The sequence below is a fragment of the Scyliorhinus canicula genome, chromosome 7 (genome assembly GCF_902713615.1).
Source record: "Scyliorhinus canicula chromosome 7, sScyCan1.1, whole genome shotgun sequence".
In the NCBI taxonomy this organism is placed as follows: domain Eukaryota; kingdom Metazoa; phylum Chordata; class Chondrichthyes; order Carcharhiniformes; family Scyliorhinidae; genus Scyliorhinus; species Scyliorhinus canicula.
The window spans coordinates 9,615,915-9,642,316 of record NC_052152.1 but is presented as its reverse complement, the minus strand read 5'-3'; the positions used below and the strand labels follow the sequence as shown (position 1 = coordinate 9,642,316).

The following is a 26,402-nucleotide window of genomic DNA, read 5'->3' as shown; positions in this document are numbered from 1 at the left end:
TGCCTGGTATGGAGAGCATTAGCTATGAGAGGGGTTGGATAAACTTGGTTTGCTCTCACTGGAACGAAGAAGGTTGAGAGGCGACCTGATAGAGGTCTACAAAAGTATGAAGGGCATAGACAGAGTGGATAGTCAGAGGCTTTTTCCCAGGGTAGAGGGTCAATTACTAGGGGGTATAGGTTTAAGATACAAGGGACAGGGTTTAGAGATGTGCGAGGCAAGTTATTTACACAGAGGGTAGTGGGTGCCTGGAACTCGCTGCCGGAGGAGGTGGTGGAAGCAGGGACAATAGTGATGTTTAAGGGGCATCTTGACAAATACATGAATAGGATGGGAATAGAGGGATAGGGACCCAGGAAATGTGGAAGATTTTAGTTTAGACAGGCAGCATGGTCGGCATGGGCTTGGAGGGCCGAAGGGCCTGTTCCTGTGCTCTACTTTTCTTTGTTTTTTGTTTAGGTTCGGTGGATTGGCCATGATAAATTGCCCTTAATGACCAAAAAAGTTAGATGGGGTTTTTGGGTTACAGGGATAGGGTGGAAGTGAGAGCTTAAATGGGTCGGTGCAGACTCGATGGGACGAATGGCCTCCTCTGTACTGTATGTTCTATGTTCCATGGTCGATCTTGGGAGTCAACTTCATTGCCCCCATTTCCTTTAATTCCATGAAAGACCGGAAGTCTCTCTACCCCAGACTTAAATGTATCCCATGATGGAGCATCCACAAGCCTCTTAGGTCGAGAATTCCAAAGATTCACAATCCTTTGAGTGGAGTAATTTCCCCTCACCTCAGTCCTAAATGATTGGCCCTTTATCCTGAGATTGTGAACCAGTTTTTAAATTCCACGGCCGGCGGAAACAATGTCTCAATGCCTGCCCTCTCAAACTCCTTCAGAATTCTGTAGGTGTCAAGGAGATGTCCTCTCATTCTTCCAAACGCCAGAGAATGTCAGCCTATTTTGCTCAGTTTCGCATCACGGGACATCAGCCTCAGCCCAGGGACCAATATAGTGAACGTTCACTGCACCGTCTTCAATGCAAGTATATCCTTTCTTAAACGTGAAGACCAAAACTGCACATAGTATTCCAGATGTGGTCTCACCAATACCCTGTACAATCGGACCAAGTTGTGTTTAATCCAATCCCCCCCCCCCACTTCACAATAAAGGCCAGCCTACCGTGTGCCTTCAATGTATTCCAACAATTGACACCCAAGTGAGAAAAGGTTAAGAGCAGAGGGTGAGAAATTTAGGGGAATGATCCCTCTCACTTCTCCAAAAACATTTACATCAATGGACAAGTAAGCTTCCAAAGCAGAGTTAGCTAAAGCTAATCATTTATGTGCATCAGACCAATCATACCTGATGTGCGCACTAGCTAAGCAGCAGCGGAGAACTGACTCCTGTTGCAGTTCGACAGCAGACAGAAACAGGAAATTTACTCAGCTCCAGTTCTTCGAATGGAAAATGTGTAGAAACTGGCAGCTCTGATTTGGAGCAGTATGGGAGTCATTGCAAGTTTTGTGCACAATGCTGTAGTTGGTAAGCAAGCGTCACGGTGCAAAAACTGATATTTGAGAATAGGATGAGCAAAATTGTTGAATTAAAGTAATGGTTTCATGTCCAGTTGCTGCACAAGATGTGGATCGGTGTCTTGCCAATACTGCACATTTGAGTGGTACCAGTGAAGACATTCTGGCTTCCTACAGCAGGGTATCGTGAGAGCAACAGAGGCCAGAGCACAACACTCCATTCACCAACTTGACCTCTGCCTCGAACATCTTCAACTCAATAAAAAGAGCAATGTTGGACCAAAGCCAATTTGCCTGTGGGTGGGTTTTTTGTGTGTGGTCTCAAAGGGTCAGACAAGACAAAGAAGCAGGCTTTAAGTCTGTGAAAACGAAACTGTGATGTGCATCAGAAAGGTTCTGTTGTGATGATATAACACCAAGCGTTTCTATAATGCCTTTAACATAATAAAAATGCCCCAAGATACTTCACAAGAGAGAAATCAAATCAATTTGACACATGGGCACAAAGAGATAAGAAACCAGAGGCCAAAAGCCTGGTTTGAGGAAGGTTTTGAAGAGCGAGTTATAAAATGAAAGGTGTGGCGAGGCTTAGAGAGGGAATTCCAATATTTAGGGCCGAGGCAGCTGAAGGCAAGACCACGAACAATGGAGCGATGCTCAAGAGATCAGAATTGGAGGAGCGCAGAAATCTCAAGGGCTGTAGGCTAAGGAAGTTAACAGAGATAAGGAGAGGCGAGGCCCTGTGCGATCGGAAACGGAGGATGAGAATTTGAAATCTGGGTCATTGACTGAAGAGGAGTCAATATAGATCAGCAAGCACGCTGATAAAAATGAAGCGCGTGTGTCAATGATAAGTTATCAATAGAACTTTGCATGCTAGTCAGAGAACAGATGAATGCACGTGCGCACATATGCACAATTAAAATGGATTACTGCCTCCTGTTTCTGCAGATCCAACATCCCAGACTGGCTGAAGGTACACACTCGCAGAACACAAAGACATAACTTAGTTCAGGGAGGCTTGAAATTAATACCACCAAGTTAGAAGTAAGCATCAATGGTTTCACATATTTTCAGGTGTGGGGAGCTGGAAAGATGGTGTACATTTAGCCAAACCCATCAGACCGGTCTTTGGAATATGCCTGCCTTCTGATCAAACATTTCCTGAACACAATCCACACTTTGTTGAGTGAGCCCTGATCGTTTTGATAACAGCAAGGTTGGCTTTCAAGAGAAGGAGCAGCCACTCTTTCACTTGGCATCTCTACTTTACAATCCCTGGACAAAGGAGTCAGGTCAACCCCTCAATTGCCTGTCATATCAAGAAAGCAAGCTGCAAATATCTGACAGTGCCGGGGACAAAACCAACTGTTACAGTCAAATTTCATTTCCGCTAAAGATAATCAATGGGGGAACAAAATTATTCATTCCACTAATAAGGCTAATTTGTGACAGAATACATTACAGGAGTTCAGAATCTGGAAACACCGCTCTGTTCAACCACCGACAACCTCCAAAATGGACAATGCAATTTTACATTGATCCCACCGTAGCAGTGCTCTCATACGATTTCAGAAGACTGAAGCATGCACTCGGGTCACATGTGGATCACATGTGGATGATTGCAGTATCGCATACCCAAGGTATTTCAAAGTTTACAGCTCATGCTGCCCGGGTCACACTCTCGTGCATCTGGATATTGCAATGAGAAAGCAAGCTCCTGACATAAAGGACGTGGGCATTCACAGGAGAGACCAATCAAATTAAGCCAAGGAAAATATCTAGGTTAGATCTAAATATTGTAAACGCTGTTAGGGACCTACTTTACAAGTCATTTAAGCTGTTGAAAAGACTCCATTCAATTAGAGCTGTGGAGCCGGACATTTACTGTAAATTTATTTTTCATCTGCAAACCCAAGGAAATACAGGAACATAGGAAGAGGAGCAGACCATTCAACTCCTCGAGCCTTTTCCACAAATCAACTCAAACTCCATATGCCCACCTTTGCCCAATGTCCCGTATTATCTTTAGTTAACAAAAATCTATTAATCTCGGGTTCAAGAGTTAATTCACCTGCCATCAATTGCCTTTCACCAAAGAGAATTCCAAACTCCTACCACTCCCCTTTCCATGCCTAAGTATTACTTAACTTCACTTCCAAAAGTCCTGGTTTAACCTTTAGGCTAACGGCCTTGTCTACCAAAGTGGCCACACTCCGATTTCAAATTTACAACGGAAAATATCGAACAAAGATGCTACACGAGGGTTCAAGCCGCTCATCGTTATCTTTATTGTCACCATCAAAGATTTGCGGACTTAATTGTGCAAGACAGCGGAAATCAAATAGGGCAAATCCTGAAACAACCAGCCATCTGTACTGGCATTAGTGCAAAGAAGAAGCATCAGAAAGCTTGGAAACACTACACAATCGGGAGGTAATAAATGTTCTTTGTTCATCCTTATGGCAGCTTTGTTGTTGTGGCTTGTACTCTATAACAGGCCATCCTCCCATATGTCACTTACTTGTGTCAGCTTGGCTTCCCACACTGATGTAACGATCGTTGCTGGTTTGTCCTGTGTGATAGTAGGCTTCTTCCTGCTGCGGTGCCTTGGCATTCTTCTCCGTCAGGAAAGAAACAGCTTCTGCAAGATCCCCATTACTCGCCTACAAAAAGCATGAGCGGCAAGTTAACAGTAGACAAAGCTGTGGACTTTGAAAAACAACCTAGGCTATCCACTGCCAAAGTGAGTCCATTGATGGAGACAGGCTGGAATTGGCGCCAGTCAAACAGAGTACTGAGGCTGGAACAAATGCCATAGGGAGCAGCACCTGTACCATGATATCCCTCCCCCCCCCCCCCCCCCCCCCCCCCCCATTTTTATCATCTACATGTTGCTTCGGGACAAAATCATCTACAGAAACAGGGTAACCAGCTCAAACCATCCATCAATATCGACCGTCTTGCGGCTGAAAGACTACTTAACCAAAACCAAAAGTAATCAGCTTCTGCTTTCATCCACACCGTCGCCAGACCATTGCCATTACTGTTCCGCCACTGACCCCAGCCATTATTTTTGGCTCATTCACTTTGCAACTTTAGGTCTCATTTGTGTTGAGGTTCTATCCCCAGAAAGGTCTGTCAGAAACCACCAACTTACATCTCTGTAACATTGCCCCCACTCCCCATCCTCAAGTGTGCCAGTCCTTCAAACTGAGCCGTTTACCTTCAGCTCACCATGAGAAGCCATCTCATGCTCGAACTCCCTAAACTCCTCTGGTTTCTACCTTCTCCTTTGACTTTCTTAAAGGCAGCCTATCTGATCAAACTTTTGTTCCGCCCGCCCAATAAGCTCCTTCTTTGACACAGCATCCCAGTGTTATTCTTTTTGCGATTAGACCTTTAGGAAGCCTACTGAGACAATGTATTCGATAAATACAACTGACACTGCTTTTCCCCATGAACAGAGTCCATACCGGAACTCAAAAGGTGCTATTTCCTTGTAACAAACTCCTAACTACATTGTGTTCTTACAAATAAAATCAGGCTTAGCCATAAGTTACCTTTTTGTTAAATTAGCACAAATCATTTGCACGTGTAAGTAATTCTAGAAATAATAAGTTGGTATTAGCAAAAGTGACCATGAAGCTGAAGCTGACAGATTTTTGTAAAGATCCAACTGCTTCACTCATCAGAGAAGTGAATCTGCTGTGTGGCCTACATGGCTCAACTTCCAAATCAACGTGGCTGACCTCTTTGAAGTAATCTAGCAAGTTGCAATCAAGATTAAAAGCAACACAGACTTGGTCCACCATCGGGATAACTAGAGATGACCAATTAATGATGCCTTGCCAGTGATGCCCAGAGCCCAAGAATTAATAAGTTTAAGAATAATAATTATGGACAAGAAAATGTACTTCAAAGGGACACAACTCACGCGGTTACATTTTGCCACTCAAGCTTGAACACTTTACCGGCACATATCCAGCTCGCAATCCACCAGAGATTTTGCTTCTCTTCATCTTTCTTTCCCGTACATTGAAATGGTTAAATCTCTGCCAATTTCATGCTGTTCGTGACTTACAAGATGCAATGCAGGAGATTACTCTCCTTTTTTACATGTCTAAAAGGTAGGCTTCACGGGGCAGGTTGATTCACTCAGAGGCACTCACATCTGGATCAGGAAAGTTGCAGGTTCAAGTCCCACACCTGGACTGGAGCAAGCATGATCTTGGCTAGCAACTTAATGTCGTACAGAGGAAATTCTGCACTTAAGAGGATCTGTCCTATTTGATGAAGATGCTAAAACAACTAGAGGCAATATGAGGAAAGACTTCTGCTACACAACGAGTTGCGGTGATCTGGAATGCTCTACCTGAAAAGGTGGTAGAAGCATATTCAATAGTACCTCTCAAAAGACGGAAGACAGACAGACTTGCCTTTATAGTGCCTTTCACAAACATAGGCTTTCCTAATGGTTCAATACTTGAAAGAAAAAAGAAAGACAAGGCAGTGGAGAAAGAACAGCGGAGTGGGACTAACTGAATAGTTCTATCAAAAAGCTGGCAATGGCATGATGGCTAATAGTCTTCTTCAGTGCTGTATGATTCTACGATTCGGAGAAATCGAAGCCCGATCCGATTAATCCAACAGTGAGGGTGAACACAGAGTTCCCATGACAACATGAAATGTGCTGCACTAGGGGTAAAGTATTGCTGGTTACAGCTCTGTCAATGGTGATGGTGATTATTAAAGGCACAATATAAATCCAAGATGTGGCAGTGATAGCTGACTGAAGAGCAGTGCAGAGGGAATAAATTAAGAGTATTGCGCAAGAATTCATTTGTACATAAGTGGATTTGATAAAATGTTTTTCAGTTGGCATATTGGCACTAGCATGCTAAACAAACCTTGTTATAATACTGCTGGAGTGATCAGTGTCTTAGCAACTAAATGCTCATCTAAAATGCTGTGACCTTTTATTGGTATGTAACCCATCCGTAGCCGAATATGATATTCTGTATACAACCAAATCTACTGACATGTCCTTGGCAGGCAGCCATTACTCCTATTACAATGCTTCGTAGCCCACACCAGAATATTGGCATTAATTTCAGTGATGTCAAAATAAAACATCATAACTTTGTAATAACTCACTTTCCTTTTTTTAAATTGTGAGGAGGGAAACAAATGACAACATGAGCCGGAGCTAGAAGCACAGAATCTTAAAAATCACGGTGCAGGAATCTGTTTAGCCCATCAAATTTGTGTACACTCGCTCTTCAGGGAATCATCTATTCTAATGCAATTTCCATGCAGTTTTTTTTCTAGTCTTTTTCAAATTCATGTCCCATTCCCTTTCTAATGTCTTTACCACTCAAGTGGATAGAGCCGTGAAGAAGGCCTATAGTGTGTTAGCATTTATTAACAGGGGGCCTGAGTTTAAGAGCCGCGGGGTTATGCTGCAACTGTACATGACCCTGGTGAGACCACATTTGGAGTATTGTGAGCAGTTCTGGTCACCTCACTATAGGAAGGATGTGGAAGCATTGGAAAGGGTGCAAAGGAGATTTACCAGGATGCTGCCTGGTTTGCAGGATAGGTTTTATGAGGAAAGGGTGAGGGAGCTAGGGCTTTTCTCTTTGGAGCGGAGGAGGATGAGAGGCGACTTAATAGAGGTTTATAAGATAATGAGGGGGATAGATAGAGTGGACGTTCAGAGACTATTTCCTCGGGTGGATGTAGCTGTTACAAGGGGGGATAACTATAAGGTTCAGGGTGGGAGATATAGGAGGGATGTCCGAGGTAGGTTCTTGACTCAGAGAGCGGTTAGGGTGTGGAATGGACTGCCTGCTGTGATAGTGGAGTCAGACACTTTAGGAATTTCAAGTGGTTATTGGATAGGCACATAAGAGCATACTAGAATGACTGGGAGTGGGATAGCTTGATCTTGGTTTCGGACAATGCTCGGCACAACATCGAGGACCGAAGGGCCTGTTCTGTACTGTACTGTTCTATGTTGTATGTTCACTGTCACAACCTCAATATACCATTGTAGCAAAGCAGTGTTATCATTGAATTTAGAGTCTAGAAGGAGGTCCTTCGGCCCATCGTGTCTGCACCAACCCTTGGAAAGAGCACCCCATTTACACCCACACTTCAACCTACACCTGTAACCCAGTAACCCCACCTAACCTTTTTGGACACAAAGAACAAGTTAGCACAGCCAATCCACCTAACCTGCACATCTTTGGACTGTGGGAGGAAACCCACACAAACACGGGGAGAATGTGGAGACTCCGCACAGACAGTGACCGAAGCCGGGAATCGAACCTGGGACCCTGGAACTGCGAAGCAACTGTGCTGCCCTAATTAGCTGTTCTAATAAAGGACCTCTAAAAATTTCTTCGGATCGATCCCTCCACTCTATCAGATCATTCAGAGTTCATGCTTCTTGTTGATTTCTCAATGAGTGAAACCAATCTCACACGGGTTATTCATTCAAATCTTCACAAGACTGAGAAACTCGATATGATCCTGCTTAACCTACTCCGTGACAGCAAAAAAGCATCAATACTTCTAGCCTTTCTCCAGAACAATGAGTTGCCATTGCTGGAGTCATTCTGGTGAATAGTAACTGTGCCTTTTGCATGGCTCCAATATCCTCATTCTAGTGGGGTGTCCAAAACTGCATGTACTATTTTAATGCTGGCCCAATCAATGTCTGGCACCAGCACACCCAGATGGAAAATTATTCTGCAGTTCGTTGCACAGAGTAAGGGGGAAGGAAGAGCAGAAGCATATTGGGAATGGACATCAAAAGTAGCGGTCGCAGCTACCATGGAATCAAGCAGCACAGAAGAAAACCTAATTGGACGACCAGGTCCCCAAGGTCACATCCTTGTATTTTATGAGCAGAGAGTCAGTCATAGGCTGGAAGAGCTTAGGATTAAGGCCCCTCAAGTACATATTCAAAGGCGGTGGAGCTCAACCTGCAAAAACCAGGTTTTTGCAATAGAGTCATTGAGAACATCAAAATATTTCTTCATACAAAGGGTGGGAGAAGTGTGGAATTCTCTCCCACAAACAACAGTAATCATTAATCATTTAAAATTGGAGAGCTAGCGAAGGGTATAATGGAATGGGATATGGATCAGCCATGATCTCATTCAATGACGGAAAAGACTCGAGGAACTGAATGGCCTAATTCTGTTTTACGCAAAGGAGAGCAGCATATGGGGGCTTCTGAGATAAAGTAGGTAAATGTATGACGACCTGATAAGAATTACAGAATGATACAGCACAGCAGACCATTCAACCCATCATGCCAATGTCAGCTCTTTTAAAGAGCTATTCAATTAACCCCATGCACCCCCTCTTTCCCTCTGGCCCCGCATTTTCTTTCCCTTTCAAGTATTTATCGAATTTCCTTTTGAAAAGTTATTATTGAATCTGCTTCCATCACCTTTGCAGGCAACTCATTCAAGATCTGAACATCCCACTGCGTTAACAAAAAATTACCTCGAAGCTTGTTCTCTTGCCAATTACCATCAATCTATATCCTCGAGTTACCAACCCTTCTGCCAGTGGAAAGTTCCACCTTATCAACTCTATCAAAATCCTTCATGATAAGCTCACCTCTAAAAATTCTCGGCTCTTAATTCTCCCAGGGAAACGACACAGATTCTCCAATCGCTTCATGTAACTGAAGAATCTGTCTGTTAGTTGTATAAATTAACTTTTAAAATTGAGACGCATCTTTTCAATTAATGCATGGTGCTTTTTCAAGTAACTGCCTGCAAGCTGCTTGAATAAAATTTTGGGAGGGAGGGAGAACTGGGCGATTTGTTTAATCAGTCTGCAGTTTTCTAGCTGTTGATTGGTGGCTTTATCGCTCTGCCCAATGAATTGAATGTTTTTTTGTACGAGTGAAAGCATGGGTGAGCCAATCAGTATTTCAGTTCAACAGATCAACCATTTCAGCCAATCAGGACTTTGCCTTCACTAAAGAGACACAGAACAGCTATGATGCAAGACTTTTATCTGAGCAATTCACAATAGATCATCATGCTATCATTGAGTTGATCAGGTTTGTTTCATTGTTCACACAGTTACAATGATCTGAAGTGTCTCTTATCACAAAATGCCAAATAGGGTGTAGTCATACCATAGAAGCGATATGACACAGAGACCATTCAGCCCATCATGCCCGTGGTGGCCAACAAGAGGAGAAAAAAGATCACTACTCATTCTAATCCCTCTTTCCAGCACCTGGACCATTGCTTTGCAGGTTATAGCACTTCAGGTGCAGATCCCTGCACCTTTCAAACAAGTTGAGCATTTCAGCCTCACCACGACTTCAGACAGTGAACTCCGGATGCCCAGCACCCTCTGGATGAAAATGTTTTTCTTCATGACCTTTCGAATCCTTCGGCAAATCACCTTGAGTCTATGTCCCCTGGTAATTGACACCTCAGCTTGGAGAAACAGATCTTCCCTGTAAACCCTACCTAGGACCTTTCTAGGTGTAATTTTGTACACCTCCATTAGGTCACCCGTCCAAGGAAAGCACTCCTAGCCGGTCCAATCTTTTCACATAGCTGCAATTTTCCAAGCACTGGCAACATTGATGGAACTCGTAATCCAGAGAACTAGACAAATAATCCAGAGAATAAGATCAAACCCTACTTGGCAGCTTGTGTTTGAATTCAGTTTTTTTTTAAACTGGAAACAGAAAATCTGCTTTCGGCCAAAATGATCTTGTATATGTCAGATTGTTATTAAAAGCCCAACTGGCTTTTTCAGGAAGGAAATACAGTCACAAGCACAGAAAAGTACCTTTTGCCCATCGCGTCTGCACTGGTCAGAAACAACCTCCCAACTATTCTAATCCCATTTTCCAGCACTTGGCCTTACATGCCTTGGGATTGTAAGTGTGAATCTAAATACTACTTAATGTTCTGAGGGTCGCTGCTTCCACCGCCCTTTCAGGCAGTGAGTACCAAACTCCCACCACCCTCTGGGTAAAAAGGTTTTTCCTCACATTCCATCTAAACCTCTGCCTCTTACCTTAAATCTATGCCACCGGTCATTGACCCCCTCCTCCAAGGGGAAAGGTTTCTTCCTGTCTACTCTATCTATTCTATCTATGCCCCTCATAATTTTATACATCTCAATTATGTCCCCCCTCAATCTCCTCTGCTCCGAGGAAAAGAATCCAAGTCTATCCAACCACTCTTCACAACAAAAACTCTCCAGTCCAGGCAACAACCTGGTAAATCTCCACTGCACCCTTTCCAGTGCTATCATCCCTCCTATAATCTGGACTCCAGAGGTGGACACAATACTCTAGCTGAGGCCAAACCAACATTTTTTTTTACAGTTCCAACATAATCTCCCTGCTCTTAAAGGCAAGTATACTATATGCCTTCTTAACCAATGTATCCACCTACTCGGCTACCTTAAGGGACCAGAGTACATGCACACCAAGGTCCCACTGATCCTCGGTGCTTCCCAGGGTCCTGCCATTTATCACGTATTCCCTTGTCTGGTTTGTCCTACCCAAGTGCATCACATCACATTTACCTGGATTGAATTCCATTTCCCACTAATCAGCCCATCTGGCCAGCCCGTCTACATCCTCCTGGAATCGAAGGCTATCCTCTTCACGATTTACCACTCCACCAATTTTTGTATAATCCGCAAATTTACTGATCAACCCACCTACATTCAGATCTAAATCATTGATATAAACCACAAACAGCAAGGGCCCCAACACTGATCCGTGTAGGACCTCACGGACACAGGCTTTCAGTCAGAAGAACACCTCTGCTTCCTGTCACTCAGCCAATTTTGGACCAATTTGCCAAATTTTCTTGGATCCCATGGGCTCTTACCTTCGCTATCAGTCTCCCATGTGGCACCTTATCAAAAGCCTTACTGAAGTCCAAGTAACTACGTCAAATGCATTTTCCTCATCTACACAACGGTCACCTCTTCGAAAATTCAATCAAGTTGGTCAGACTTTACCTTCCCGTAACAAAACCATGCTGACTCTTCTTGATTAATCCCTGCCTCCCCAAATGCAGGTTAATTCTGTCTCTCAGAATTGCTTTCGATAGTTCCCCACCACTGGCCTGTAGTTCCTGGTTTATCCCTTCCTCCCTTCTTGAATAATGGTACCACACTGGCTATCCTCCAGTCCTCCAGCACCTCTCCTGCAGCCAGAGAGGAATTGACAATTATTACCAGCGTTCCTGCTTTTTCCTCCCATGCCTCACTCAACAGCCTGGGATACATTTTATCTGGCCCCGGAGATCTGTCTACTTTTAAGCCTGTCAGACCACTCATTCTGCTGCCTTTTCCCAGTCAGACCTCTATGTGCGTCCTGGCCCATATTACTTTGGTTATCTCTTAACTGGCCTCTGAAGTTGCCCAGCAAGATGCTCTGTTGGCCCATCACCATTTCAGGACAACCCAAGATTGGCTATAAATGCTGACCTTGCCAATGATGCCCTGTACCCCAAGACCATAACATAAATTACATTCAATCATTCAATTCATTTTCACAATGTTTCACTAATTTTCTCCTGTGTTCTTAAAGGCATTGATTCACTCTGGGGTACGAGATAACTTGGACTAGACACTTAATTCAAGTGGCTCAATCAAATAGCTTTCCCTTATGTGAGAGCACACAGAATAAGAGAAAACACAGGGGTCATTTGGCCCATCATGTCCCTGCTGGCCCTTTCAAAGAACAATCCAATTCATCTCACTCCCCTTCTCTTTCCACACAGTCCTGCAAATATTTCCCTTTTGAATGTTTGACCGCTCTTTCAAGCAATAAGAACATGTGGCCCCAGTGATATAGTTAAAGTGATGAATTGATCACCCAGGAGTTTCCAGAGTTGATTCCTGGCCTGCATGGATTTAATCAGGGCGTCAATTGAAGGACCGCAATGGAGTGCAGCGTCCTGGACTCGTCGAGGAAATAAATAAGCACGTTTTTCCCCCGAGTCCCGATCACCCCTATTAAAAAGTTTGTGTTTCTGCTGGCTAAGGATTGGATTCGCCTGTGATAGCCTCTCCAGTTGGGTGAACCAGTTGATACTTAGCTGGGCTATTGTTGCGATCTGGAATGCGTAGCTTAAAAAGAGTGCTACAAACAAACCCAATAGTAACTTTTAACCCAATAGTAACTTTTAAAAGGGAATTGGATATTTACTGGGAAAGGAAACGTTTGCACAGTTATGGGGTAAGAGCAGCAGAGTTGGATTAACTGAACAGCTCATTCAAAGAGTCATCACAGGCACTTTTCCCCTTAGAGGGGTCCATAGCCAGAGTGCATAGATTGAAGGTTAAGGGCAGGAGATTTAGAGGGGACACGAGGAAAAACTTTTTCACTAGGGGGTGTGGGAATCTGGAACTCACTGCCTGAAAGGGTGGTAGAGGCAAGAATCCTCACAATATTTAAGTAGCATTTAGAAGAGCACTTTAAATGCCACAGCATACAAGACTACAGGCCAAGTGCTGGAAAATAGGATGAGTAGATAGGTGGGTGGACACGATGGGCCTCCCTCTTTCCATGCTGTAAATACTCTATGACTTCGCTACAAAGAGGGAGGACAACAGCCATATCCTTTAGGTGCCTACACAAAGTATGAATATGCCAATTCGGGGAGGGATTGCCCGTCCATTACCAATCCATCTGACATCTCAAATAAAACAACATGCTGGAAATACTCAGCAGGTCAGGCAGGGTCTGCAGAGGGAGATGGTTTGGAAACCATCACATTGGTCATCTTAATTTCTCTGCTCCTCCCACTCACTAACCTATCTACAGAACATACCGCACTCCAGTCACTCAGGTCCAACGCTTACATTGTAATTAAACCAGCTGACAAGGACAGAGCAGTTGTTATTTTAGATCATTTCACGGAAGGTCACCAACCTCAAACTCCGTTTCTCTCTCCACAGATGCTTGCCTGATCTACTGAGTATTTCCATCAGTTTCTGCTTCAGAGTTCCAGCATCTGCAATATTTTGTTTATCCACTAGCCTTCTGTTTACCATTTTCCAAATAATCAGCCAGACCAGAATTACTTGCACCAGGCATAGAATTTCTGCCTCAATGTGGATGATGAATTCGCCAACTATTGCCGTGCCTTCATTGTCGAGTTGCCTCTCCACCAGCACTGTGGTATACCTACACCTCATGGACAGCAATTCACCACCACCTTCTCATGGGCAATTGGGAATGGGCAATAAAAACGTTGGCATTCCACTGAAAGAATAAAGGAAAACCCAGTGCGTTGCAACAGTGATTTACTGCCAATAGCAGGCCATATTTTGAAACTCCATCCCGGGGACAGAATTGTGGCATCTCCCACCTAAATCATTATGGGAGCACCATAATCATAAAAAATGCAATGGTTGAAAGAGAAGGACAACCACTAACATCCCAGGGCAAGTAGAGGATGGGCAATAAATTGCCACCATGCCAGCAGAAGCTACATTCTGAGAACAAATAAAGTGCGCTGATACACGAACACTGATGCTGAATAAATTGCAATATAGTTGAGCTGAACAAAGAGGTCCTTCTATTGTAAACTGTACAATACCTGTAAAGCCTGTTGTAGTAACTGGATGTCATTGGTACCAGTGACCTCCCTCAGTTGGTTCAGTAGTGTCTGTTGATGCTAGACAATAAGGAAAAATAAATTGCCATTACTACAGTAAAGTGCTTTTAAAATAAAACTTTGTGTCCTAGATTTAAGTGAAGTTAAACTTACATAGATTCTTAGCTCGACAAAACCACAATGACATAAGGTGGCACAGTGGTTAGCACTGCTGCCTCACAGCGCCAGCGACTCAGGTTCAATTACAGCCTCGGGTTATTGGTAGTGTGGAGTTTGCATGTTCTCCCCTTGTCTGCGTGTGTTTCCTCCGGGTGTTCCGGTTTCCTCCCCACAGTCCATATATGTACAAGTTAGGTGGATTGGCCATGCTAAATTGCCCCTTGATGTCCAGGGATGTGTGGGTTTAGTTATGGGATAGGGCTGGGTGAGTGAACATGGGTGAACATGGGTCAGTGCAGACTCAATGGGCCAAATGGCCTCTTTCTGTAGGAATTCTATGATTCTATGTTATAGGACTAGTAATCCAGAGGCCTGGACGCATACTCTGGAAAAATGGGTTCAGATCCCACAACAGCTAAGTAAATCTTGAATAAAAAGCTACTACCAGTCATGGAGACTGCAAAGCTATTATTTGTCTTAAAGGTCTATCTGGTTCACTAATGTCCTTTAGGGAATAAAATCTGCAGTCCTTAGTCAATCAGACCTATGTGACTCCAGACGCACAGCTATGTGATTTGATCATAACTGCCCTCTGAAATTACCTAACATGTTAGGGCAGCTCGGTGATACATTGGCTCAATTCTGACCCGATTCGGACCTCGGGTGACTGTGTGGAGTTTATACATTCTCTCCATGTCTGCGTGTGTTTCCTCTGCGAGCTCAGTTTCCTCCCAAAGATGTGGTTAGGTGGATTGGCCATCCCAAATTGCCCCTTAGCGTCCAACGGTCGGATGGGGTGGCTCCACCTCACACAGTGCATTCCAGATCCAAGCCACTCGCTGAAAGTTTCTCATGTCACCATTGTTTCTTCTGCCAAACACCTTAAATCATAAACTCGCTCTACACCCTTCTGCCAAGTTATGTAAAAATGGTTTGGCTTTAACAAATGGTGTGCCTTTAACAAATCCATGCTGGCTTTGGTGAGTTAATTAATTAATTTTTTAATTGTTAATTTTGTCCCAGATTATCTAAAAGGTTTCCCAGCACGGAGGTGAAGGGAGTATCAGATAATTACCAATCAATCCCAGTAAAGAATTTGGGGAAACATCATTAGCCAAAGAGTGGCTAGAATATGAACTCACAAAAAGTAGTTGAGGCAAATAGCAGAGATGCATTTAAGAGCAAGCTAAATAAGCACAGGAGGGAGAAAGGAGTATCTTGATAGGGTGAGATGAAGTCAGATGGGACGAGTCTCATTAGGTCACAAACACCAGCATGGCCCAGCTAGGCCTGAAAGCCTGTTTCCATGCTGCAGGTACGATGAACCAAAGGACCATTTATCGCTGTACAAAAATAATCATTTGAACATTCTCTCACCAAATTCACTGACCCCTCCAAGAAAACACTTACAGTTAAAGTTGCAACCATTCCTCATATGTAATTCTGCACTATTTAACCAGGAAATGCATCATATCCTCACCACTGTGCAAGGTATAGTCAGAGGACAGCCAGGGCCAGGCATTCTGAGAGCTTCGACTCCTCCTTCCGTGACCCAGGAATGTTTCAGTCACTTGTCAATGCGCTCCCAATTGCTGCTCTTGTTCAAATAAGGGCAGCAGAGCCCAGGATTAGTGCACCAACTTGGACCATGACTTTTTCCATTTGCTTTTTTTCGCCCAAACAAGTGATTCTGTTTGGTATTTTACATAGAATTTACAGTGCAGAAGGAGGCCATTCGGTCCATCGAGTCTGCACCGGCTCCTGGAAAGAGCACCCTACCCAAGGTTAACACCTCCACCCTATCCCCATAACCCAGTAACCCCACCCAACACTAAGGGCAATTCTGGACACTAAGGGCAATTTATCATGGCCAATCCACCTAACCTGCACATCTTTGGACTGTGGGAGGAAACCGGAGCACCCGGAGGAAACCCACGCACACACGGGGAGGATGTGCAGACTCCGCACAGACAGCGACCCAAGCCGGAATCAAACCTGGGACCCTGGAGCTGTTAAGCGATTGTGCTATCCACAATGCTACCGTGCTTCCGAAATGTAAAATATCAAAGCTGGGAACCGAAGGGTGGAACGCATCCATGTTTCAGGTTGTGAATCCCTCATCGGACAACTGGGCCATGCCTGAAGCATCAACTTGTCTCTTCTCTCTAGAGATGTTGCCGCCCTGTGAGTGTTTCCAGCATGTCCATTGTCTCAGATTTTAACGTTTCAGCAGCAGTGTAGTGGGTAGTATATTGCCTTAGAGTCTGAAAGTTGTGACATCCTCCAGCCAAGGCGTGTGCATATAATATTTAATATTAATATTAAATTATTATTAATAATTAATATTAATTATTAATATTAATATTATATCTTTTAATATTCGATTGTCACAAGTAGGCTTACATTAATAATAATAACCTTTCATTGTCACAAGTATGAAGTTACTGTGAAAAGCCCCTAATCGCCACATTCCGGCACCTGTTCGGGTAACACTGCATTAACACTGCAATGAAGTTAGTGTGAAAAGCCCCTAGTCGCCACATTCCGGCGCCTGTTTGAGTACTCTGAGGAAGAATTCAGATTGTCCAAATTGCCAAACAGCACGTCTTTCAGGACTTGTGTGAGGAAACCAGAGCATCCGAAGGAAACCCACGCAGACACGCGGAGAAGGTGCAAACTCCGCACAGTGACCCAAACTGGGAATCAAACCTGGGACCCTGACGCTGTGAAGCAACAGTGCTAACCACTGTACTACTGTGCCGCCCTACTGAGCCTCCAGGCAGTTCTGAGGGACTGTTGCAGTTGCCACTTTTCGGGTGAAACATTTAAACGAGGCTCCATTCACCCTCTCAGGTGGGTGTAAAAATTCAATTTGGAGGGCAGCACTGAGTTTTTACCCTAGTGTCTTACCAACATTTATCCTTTGATTATTGATAAGTACGTACCAGTCAGGCAGGGAGGAAGGGGTCGAGCGAGGGAACCGTGGTTTACCAAAGAGGTGGAATCTCTTGTTAAGAGGAAGAAGGAGGCCTATGTGAAGATGAGGCGTGAAGTTTCAGTTGGGGCGCTTGATAGTTACAAGGAAGTGAGGAAGGATCTAAAGAGAGAGCTGAGACGAGCAAGGAGGGGACATGAGAAGTCTTTGGCAGGTAGGATCAAGGAAAACCCAAAAGCTTTCTATAGGTATGTCAGGAATAAAAGAATGACTAGGGTAAGAGTAGGGCCAGTCAAGGACAGTGGTGGGAAGTTGTGTGTGGAGGCTGAGGAGATAAGCGAGATACTAAATGAATACTTTTCGTCAGTATTCACTCAAGAAAAAGATAATATTGTGGAGGAGAATGCTGAGACCCATGCTATTAGAATAGATGGCATTGAGGTGTGTAGGGAAGAAGTGTTGGCAATTCTGGACAAGGTGAAAATAGATAAGTCCCCGGGGCCTGATGGGATTTATCCTAGGATTCTCTGGGAAGCCAGGGAAGAGATTGCTGAGCCTTTGGCTTTGATTTTTAGGTCATCATTGGCTACAGGAATAGTGCCAGAGGACTGGAGGATAGCAAATGTGGTCCCTTTGTTCAAGAAGGGGAGTAGAGATAACCCCGGTAACTATAGGCCGGTGAGCCTAACGTCTGTGGTGGGTAAAGTCTTGGAGAGGATTATAAAAGATACGATTTATAATCATCTAGATAGGAATAATATGATTAGGGATAGTCAGCATGGTTTTGTGAAGGGTAGGTCATGCCTCACAAACCTTATCGAGTTCTTTGAGAAGGTTACTGAACAGGTAGACGAGGGTAGAGCAGTTGATGTGGTGTATATGGATTTCAGTAAAGCGTTTGATAAGGTTCCCCACAGTCGGCTATTGGAGAAAATATGGAGGCTGGGGATTGAGGGTGATTTAGAGATGTGGATCAGAAATTGGCTAGTTGAAAGAAGACAGAGAGTGGTAGTTGATGGGAAATGTTCAGAATGGACTTCAGTTACGAGTGGCGTACCACAAGGATCTGTTCTGGGGCCGTTGCTGTTTGTCATTTTTATAAATGACCTAGAGGAGGACGCAGAAGGATGGGTGAGTAAATTTGCAGACGACACTAAAGTCGGTGGAGTTGTAGACAGTGCGGAAGGATGTTGCAGGTTACAGAGGGACATAGATAAGCTGCAGAGCTGGGCTGAGAGGTGGCAAATGGAGTTTAATGTGGAGAAGTGTGAGGTGATTCACTTTGGAAAGAATAACAGGAATGCGGAATATTTGGCTAATGGTAAAATTCTTGGTAGTGTGGATGAGCAGAGGGATCTCGGTGTCCATGTACATAGATCCCTGAAAGTTGCCATCCAGGTTGATAGGGTTGTGAAGAAGGCCTATGGTGTGTTGGCCTTTATTGGTAAAGGGATTGAGTTCCGGAGCTATGAGGTTATGTTGCAGTTGTACAAAACTCTAGTACGGCCGCATTTGGAGTATTGCGTACAGTTCTGGTCGCCTCATTATAGGAAGGACGTGGAAGCTTTGGAACGGGTGCAGAGGAGATTTACCAGGATGTTGCCTGGTATGGAGGGAAAATCTTATGAGGAAAGGCTGATGGACTTGAGGTTGTTTTCGTTAGAGAGTAGAAGGTTAAGAGGTGACTTAATAGAGGCATACAAAATGATCAGAGGGTTAGATAGGGTGGACAGCGAGAGCCTTCTCCCACGGATGGAGGTGGCTAGCACGAGGGGACATAGCCTTAAATTGAGGGGTAATAGATATAGGACAGAGGTCAGAGGTGGGTTTTTTACGCAAAGAGTGGTGAGGCCGTGGAATGCCCTACCTGCAACAGTAGTGAACTCGCCAACATTGAGGGCATTTAAAAGTTTATTGGATAAGCATATGGATGATAAGGGCATAGTGTAGGTTAGATGGCCTTTAGTTTTTTTTTCTATGTCGGTGCAACATCGAGGGCCGAAGGGCCTGTACTGTGCTGTATCGTTCTATGTTCTATTATCATTAAAACAACTATCTGGTCATTATTGCATTGCAGCACATCATAGAATCCAGACAGTGCAGAAGGAGGCCATTTGGCCCATCAAATCAGCACCGATCATCCAAAAGAGCACTCTATCGAGGTTCATTCCTCTGCCCACCCCACCCCCAGAATCCCTAAAGCCAACCGGCACATCCCTGGACAATTTAGCATGGCCAATCCATCTAACCTGCACATGTTTGGATTTGTGTGATCTTGTACAAATTGACTGCCATGCTTCCTTGTATCACAACACATAGTGTCCTGATAAAAGTAAGGTTAAGGGGGGGGGGGGGGGGGGGGGTTGTTGGGTTACAGGTGGATACGTGGGTTTGAGTAGGGTGATCATGGCTTGGCACAACATTGAGGGCCGAAGGGCCTGTTCTGTGCTGTACTGTTCTATGGATGAAAAAAGTTTTGGGATTTCCGGAGGTTGAGAATGGCGCTGTATAAAATTGCAAATCTTTCATTCTTTCCACCACCTGTAGTTTTACTTGTTTAGACTGGAGGGTGGAACATGACTGATATGATAGGAGGCCTGAAAGCCTTCCAGATGAACACATCCAGTGTTTCTTTGTTTTATAGTGAAGTGTAATGATGGGTGTGGTCAACTCACCACAATACAAACATCTAACTGGAGAAATAAGCAGAGAGTTACAGAATCTCTTCATTCCAAGTAGGTGGTGTGATTGGAATGGTGGTGTGATTGGAATGAGTATTTAAGTTGTAAAAACGTTAAAAAAAACACCTCACATTAACTCTGACCGTCAGGCCAGAAGAAATAAACATGACCCCAATTCTCCAAACATCTGTGAACTCCATTCATCAGGTGTCAACTGTTAAGATAGGTGACCTGATAGAAATCTTTAAGATAATGAAAAGGTTTGATAAGGCTGAAGTGCCATAATTAAGATAGTTAGTAATGAGCCCAATTGAAAATTCAAGAGAAACTCCTTTGCCCATGAGTGGTTAGAATAATAGATGCATTCTCAAGGGAGAGATAGACATAATAAGGGGGAGATAGACATAATAATAATCTTTATTGTCACAAGTAGGCTTACATTAACACGGCAATGAAGTTAGTGAAAATCCGTGAGTCGCGACACTCCGGCGCCTGTTCGGGTACACTGAGGGAGAATTCAGAATGTCCAATTCACCTAACAAGCACGTCTTTCAGGACTTGCGGGAGGAAACCCAGACAGTGACCCAAGCAGGAATCGAACCTGGGAATCTGGAGCTGAGAAGCAACAGTGCTAACCACTGTGCTACCGTACATGTACATGAAGGAGATAGAACACATTGATGGTGTTCAATGATGAGGTGGAGAAGGTTCATGTCGAGCGTAAACAACGGCATGGACAATTCTGTGTTGGAAACGCTGTATGATTCAAGGAAACACAAGGTAATAACTGATGAAATGGGGAAGCTTGGGAATGCCCTCATGGCCAAATTATTGTGAAGTGGTCTGGAATGTTGGGTGCGCACACAGAAAATGCTGGTGCTTTGGAAATGGTTGATGCACATTAAGTTTGAATTCACTAACACAGTTAACAGATTCCAGAGAACAGAAAATATGGGAGATACTTCAGGATGTGGATGAACATGTGAAGGGCAAGGTAACTGTTGAGCAAGTGAATGGAAGCACTAATATCACGATGGCTGTTAAGTCAGGAAGTGAAGAAAACAGATGTGTCGGAAATTGGAGATAAGGAAGTGGGTTAATGTAGGAATGTGATTGAGGGAGACCATGATCTTACCGACAAATGGCCTTCTTCTGCACTGTAAATTCTATGTTCTATGACAGAGCACACTGGAGTCGCTCCGCCCACCCTCCCCCATCTAGTTCCACAATGAAAGATGTATACAGAGGGCTGCAGGACACGGACAGCACTTTCAGAAGGAATAGAGAGAAGGGAACGTACTATGCAATTTAGCAATTATGAAACAAGGATCAATAAAATGTTTTCATATGAATGCATTCATTTATTTCACAAGATGGTGGGAGAAGTTGCAATGAGATTTATCTTTACAGATGGAGAAAGAAACTTGGAATAGACACAATTCTGGTAACTCAGCCTGCTTAATACCAAATACTTCATTCCTAACTGCGAAGAGAGACAACAAGCATTTTATAATCTTAGGCCACCGGCTCCTTTCAATTATATAACTTCAAATGATGATGGTATCATTAGACACAAAACTATTTTAATTATAATATTAAAATTTCCATCAGCCCAGAATTTACAAAGTAGCAATATGCAAATTGGAGCCTTTAGCTATGCTGGAGATAGCATTGCCCGCTCTAGCATTAAGTGAAAAGAACCAAGAGGTCCTAGGTTTGAGTTCCTAGCCCCCCACTCCCTCCCGCCCCCACACCACCTTCAAATATTTAATCTATCACATTTCTGTCCCTCTTCTTCAGCTCTATAGTCACACAGACTCGAAACGCTAAATCGTTTTTTTCTCTCCACGGACCTTGCCAGACCTGGTGTCTTTTGAGCATTTTTCTGTTTTTATTTGAGTTCCCAGCCTCTGCTGATCTTGGCTGCCTCAGCGGTTGGTGTGGTGAAATAAGGAGGGAACAATTGGCACAAGTATCTGCAGTCAAACATCGATTATGTTTTGATTCAGACGAAAAATAGCAACCAGTGCAAATCAGGGTTAGAGAAAAAAAAGGGCTGGATTCGGACTGCGCAGTTGGCCAAGACACACTTGGCTCACACATGAACAGCAGCCACTTAGCAGAAGAGATAGGATCATAGTACTTAGGATCACGAGTAGGCCATTCAGCCCTTCAAGCCTGCTCTGCCCTTTCACAAGATCCTGCCTGATCTGGTTGTGGTCTCAATGCCACTTTCCTTTCTGTCCCTTGTACCCCTCGACTCCCTTCTCTGTCAAAAATCTGCCTAACTCTGCCTTTAATCAATTCAATGACCCTACCCCCATTGCTCTTTGAGAAGAGAATTCTCCACACTGGCAACGCTCCACAAAAGATCAGCCATGATCTCATTGAATGGCGGAGCAGGCTCAAACGGCCAGATAGCCTACTCCTGCTCCTAGATCTTATGTTCCTATGTTCTCACAGAAAGAAAAATTTGCCTCATCGCCACCTTAAAAGGGCTGCTGGTCCCTTACTCTGTCTCCCCTCGCCTCCCCCACACGAGGAAACATCTTCTCAGCATCCATCTAGTCAGTCCCCTCAGGGTCTTGTATGTTTTAATAAGACTGGCTCGCATTTTTCTAAACTCCAATCAGTAGACACAAAATAGGCTTTGACAAAGAGTCATCAGACTCGGAACGTTAGCTCTTTTCTCTCCCTATAGATGCTGCCAGACCTGCTGAGATTTTCCAGCATTTTCTCTCTCGAGTATAGGCACAATCTGCTCACCCTTTCTTCGTAACAAAGGCCCCTCAATCCGAGGAATGAGTAAACCTTCTCTGAACTGTTTCTAAAGCAATCATTGTTTTTTCAAATAAGGAGACCAAAACTGTACTGAGTACTCCAGATGTATTATGTGGAGAGCAGATAAGATGGCATTGTTCACCTCAAGAGCAGAAAAGGTTAAAATGAGATTAAATCAAATGAAAATCGCTTATTGTCAAGAGTAGGCTTCAATGAAGTTACTGTGAAAAGCCCCTAGTCGCCACATTCTGGCGCCTGTCCGGGGAGGCTGGTACGGGTATCGAACCGTGCTGCTGGCCTGCTTTAAAAGCCAGCGATTTAGCCCAGTGAGCTAAACCAGCTTTTAAGTTTTAATAGATTAAAGAGAAATTATTTCAACTAGCAGAAAAATGGAAGCAAATTCCATGGGAGCTTCCGGAAAAGACATTTTTAAAAAATTCTGTCATGGTACAGAGGGGTTGCTTGTAAGGCCAGTATTTGTTGTCCATTCCAAATTGCCTTTGCCTTCAAGGCCATTTCAGAGGGCAGTTGAGCGTCAGTTATATTGCCGTGTCCGGAATCACATGTCGGCTGGACCCGGAAAGAATGGCCTATTTCCTTCCCGAAAGGACATGAGTGAACCAGATGAGTTTTTATGATAATTGACAGTAGTTTCATGGTCACCGTTACAGAGACTAGCTTTCAACTCCAGATTTATTAAACTAATTCAAATTCCACCACCTGCAGCGATGAGATTTGAACCCATGTCCCCAGAATATTGGCCAGGATCTCTGGATTACTAGTCAAGCAACACTACCACTGTTTCCCCTAATTTGTACTTGAAGAGGGTAAATTTGCAAGATTGTGGGGAAAAAGCTGGGTGGAACAAAATTGGACGGCTCAATCAAATCACTGGCATAGACACGATAGGCCAAATGGCTTCCTGCTGTCCCGTGATATACTTATGATGGGAGACCAATCAGAGGGCATAGATTGAAGGCAATTGGCAAAAGAATCAGAGGCAACAGGGTAGAAAAATATTGTTCAGTGAGTTATGATGACCCAGAGGCACTGCCTGAAAAGCTGGAAGCAGATTCAATACAGGGTAGTAACTTTCAAAATGGGTTGGACAAATACTTGAAGGGAGATAATCTAAAAGGAGAGTGTGATTAATTGGAAGACTCAAAGAGCCGAAACAGGCACAATGGGCCGAGTGGCCTCCTTCTCTGGTGTATCATTCTACAATTCGAAATACTGGAGATTTGCTGGCACCAAGGGGGATTACATCTGAAGGAGGAGAGAACAGGTAAAGGGACACCCTGACCCATTATCCACACATACTGGTGCCTGATTCTCCCTCTCCTGCCCCAGTGGCACTGACTACATTCATTGCCTAACTAACTGAGCATGGACTGGGTAAACATTGTAAAGGGCTTTAAATACAATGAATGAAATTTTAACAATGTCATATGCTTTACAGCAATTCATGCCTGCTATTTTAAAGAGCTATACAATGACTCCCTCTAACCCCAGCTCTTTCCCCATGCCCTTGCACTTAAGCATGTGGACTCTTTCATTTATTTTTGCATGTCGACACATGTGCAGTAGTTTCGAGGCTGACTTGTGCTCAGACTGCATCATTGAGATTGTGGTCAGGCCACAGAGCTTACAGAATATTGCCCTTTTCAAGTCTTAAATAATTTACTTTTTGAGAGTTGCTATTGAATCTGTTTCCATCACCCGTTCAGGCAGCGAATTCTAAACAATAACTCGCTCATTTAAAAAAATCTCATCTGCCCCCTCTGGATTTTCTAACCAATTGTCTGAAATCTGTGTTCCTTAGTTATCAACCGCCCTGCCAGTGGAGATAGCTTCTCCTTACTTACTCGAGCAAAACCCTTCATCATTTCAAGTACCTCTGTTAAATCTCCCCTAAGTCTACTCCACACAAAGGTGAGCAATCCCAGCTTCCTTTGAATCTCTCCACAAACTGAAGTCCCTCAATTCACATGACTTAAAAGTGAGCGATTCCCATCTAAATTGAGCGACTACGGATAATATCGTGAGGGTCCCATTTGACAGGAGTGAATCACTCCTGTTGTTTCCCCTACGGCAGGCTCCACATCTCAACTTCACTGGCAGAGTCTGCAAGTAGGGGCTAAGTATTCCTTTCAGAACACACATCTCAAATATCCTCGCGAAAAAGACCTGCATTAATATAACACCTTTCACTATCTCAAGATGTCCCACAGCACTTTGCAGCCTATTTAGGTGTAGTCACCGTTGTAATATAATAAAACCCAAAAGCTAACTTTCACACAGCAAGGTTCCACAAATAGCAATAATGCTAAAATAATATTTTTTAAGCATGTTAGCTGAAGGTAGCCATGGACAACTCCCCCGTTCTTCGAAGCAGTTGCTAGAGGAGCGGGGTGGGGGGTCTATTACATCCACCCGAGCTGCCAGAAGAGTTAGCAGTTCAATGTCTCGCTTAAAAGACGAGATCGTGCGACACTAACACACTCGCCATGCAGCACTGAAATGTCAGCTGAGACTTTTTGTGCTCAAGTCTCTGGATTGGGACTTGAGCCTACAACTATCTGACTCCGAGAGTGCTATCCACTGAGCCACACTTGTATGGCTGCAGAATGGGAGAAGATCACCCACAGACACAGTCTCTATCAGAGGAGAGACAGAGAAAGACGAACTCTCAGGGCGAGACAAAATAATAAACATCTGGATCCAGTTGGTAAAGACAAAGGACAACGGAATTGATTCCCGAGTTAGTTTCTCTTGGGTCATTTGGGGGTGCTACAATGCCACAACAGCTCTCAGCTAGAGAGAACAAAACCAGTCAGCATTGCTGGTCCTGATTATTTTCCCAGGTATATACTTGGGAAAGCGTGGTGATATCCATAAGAACTGGTTTTTCACAGATATCCATCGAACTCCTACAGTGCGGAAGGAGGCTATTCGGCCCATTGAGTCTGCACCAACCTTCCGAAAGAGCACTCTACTAGGCCCACTTCCATACCCTAGCTACCTTCCCACGCATTGATCATGGCCAATCCACCTACCCTGAATGCCTTTGGGAGGAAACCAACACACGGGGAGAACATGCAAACTCCACACAGTCACCCAAGGCTAGAATCAAACCCGGGTCCCTGGCACTGTGAGGTGCACATGGTCAAAATGCCTCAACGCTCAAATTCTCATCCTTGTTTTCAAATCTCGCCATAGTCCTGGTCCCTCGCCATCTCTGGCACTTTCCCAGCCCTACATGCAATTGATATGACCAAGGGTCACAGTCTAAAGATACGGGGCAAACCATTTAGGACTGAGACGAGGAGAAATTCCTTCACCCAGAGTGTGGTGAGCCTGGGAATTTTGCTACCACAGAAAGCAGCTGAGGCCAAAAGTTGCATGTTTTAAAGGAGTTAGATGTTGCCCTTGGGGCTAAAGAGATCAAAGGATATGGGGGGGAAAGCAAGAACAGGTTAGTGAGTTGGATGATCAGCCATGATCTTAAAAGAACAGAGCAGGCTCGAAGAGTCGATTGGCCTATTCCTGTATCTCTGCGCCCCCAATTCTGGCCTCTTGAGTATCCCTAATTTTCACCATTGGCAGTCATGCTTTCAGCTATGTGGACCTTGGGTTCTGGTATTCCTTTCCAAAACTTTTTCAGTCTCTCTACTACTT

General features: G+C 44.1%; 1 protein-coding gene across 5 annotated transcripts in view; it reads right to left on the bottom strand.

The window, feature by feature from the left end:
- The window catches only part of usp25 (ubiquitin specific peptidase 25), a 192,908-nt gene that overhangs the window by 154,546 nt on the left and 11,960 nt on the right, over positions 1 to 26,402 (bottom strand). For 4 of the 5 annotated variants that reach the window (XM_038801374.1, XM_038801375.1, XM_038801376.1 and 1 more), the window contains exons 2-3: positions 14,151 to 14,228; positions 4,055 to 4,196 (exon numbers count right to left, since the gene is read on the bottom strand). In XM_038801374.1, the coding sequence (XP_038657302.1) occupies positions 4,055 to 4,196; positions 14,151 to 14,228 (220 nt within the window). Of the gene's footprint in view, positions 1 to 4,054; positions 4,197 to 14,150; positions 14,229 to 22,754; positions 22,760 to 26,402 lie in introns of all 5 variants that reach the window. The other variant, XM_038801378.1, reaches the window with a different exon arrangement.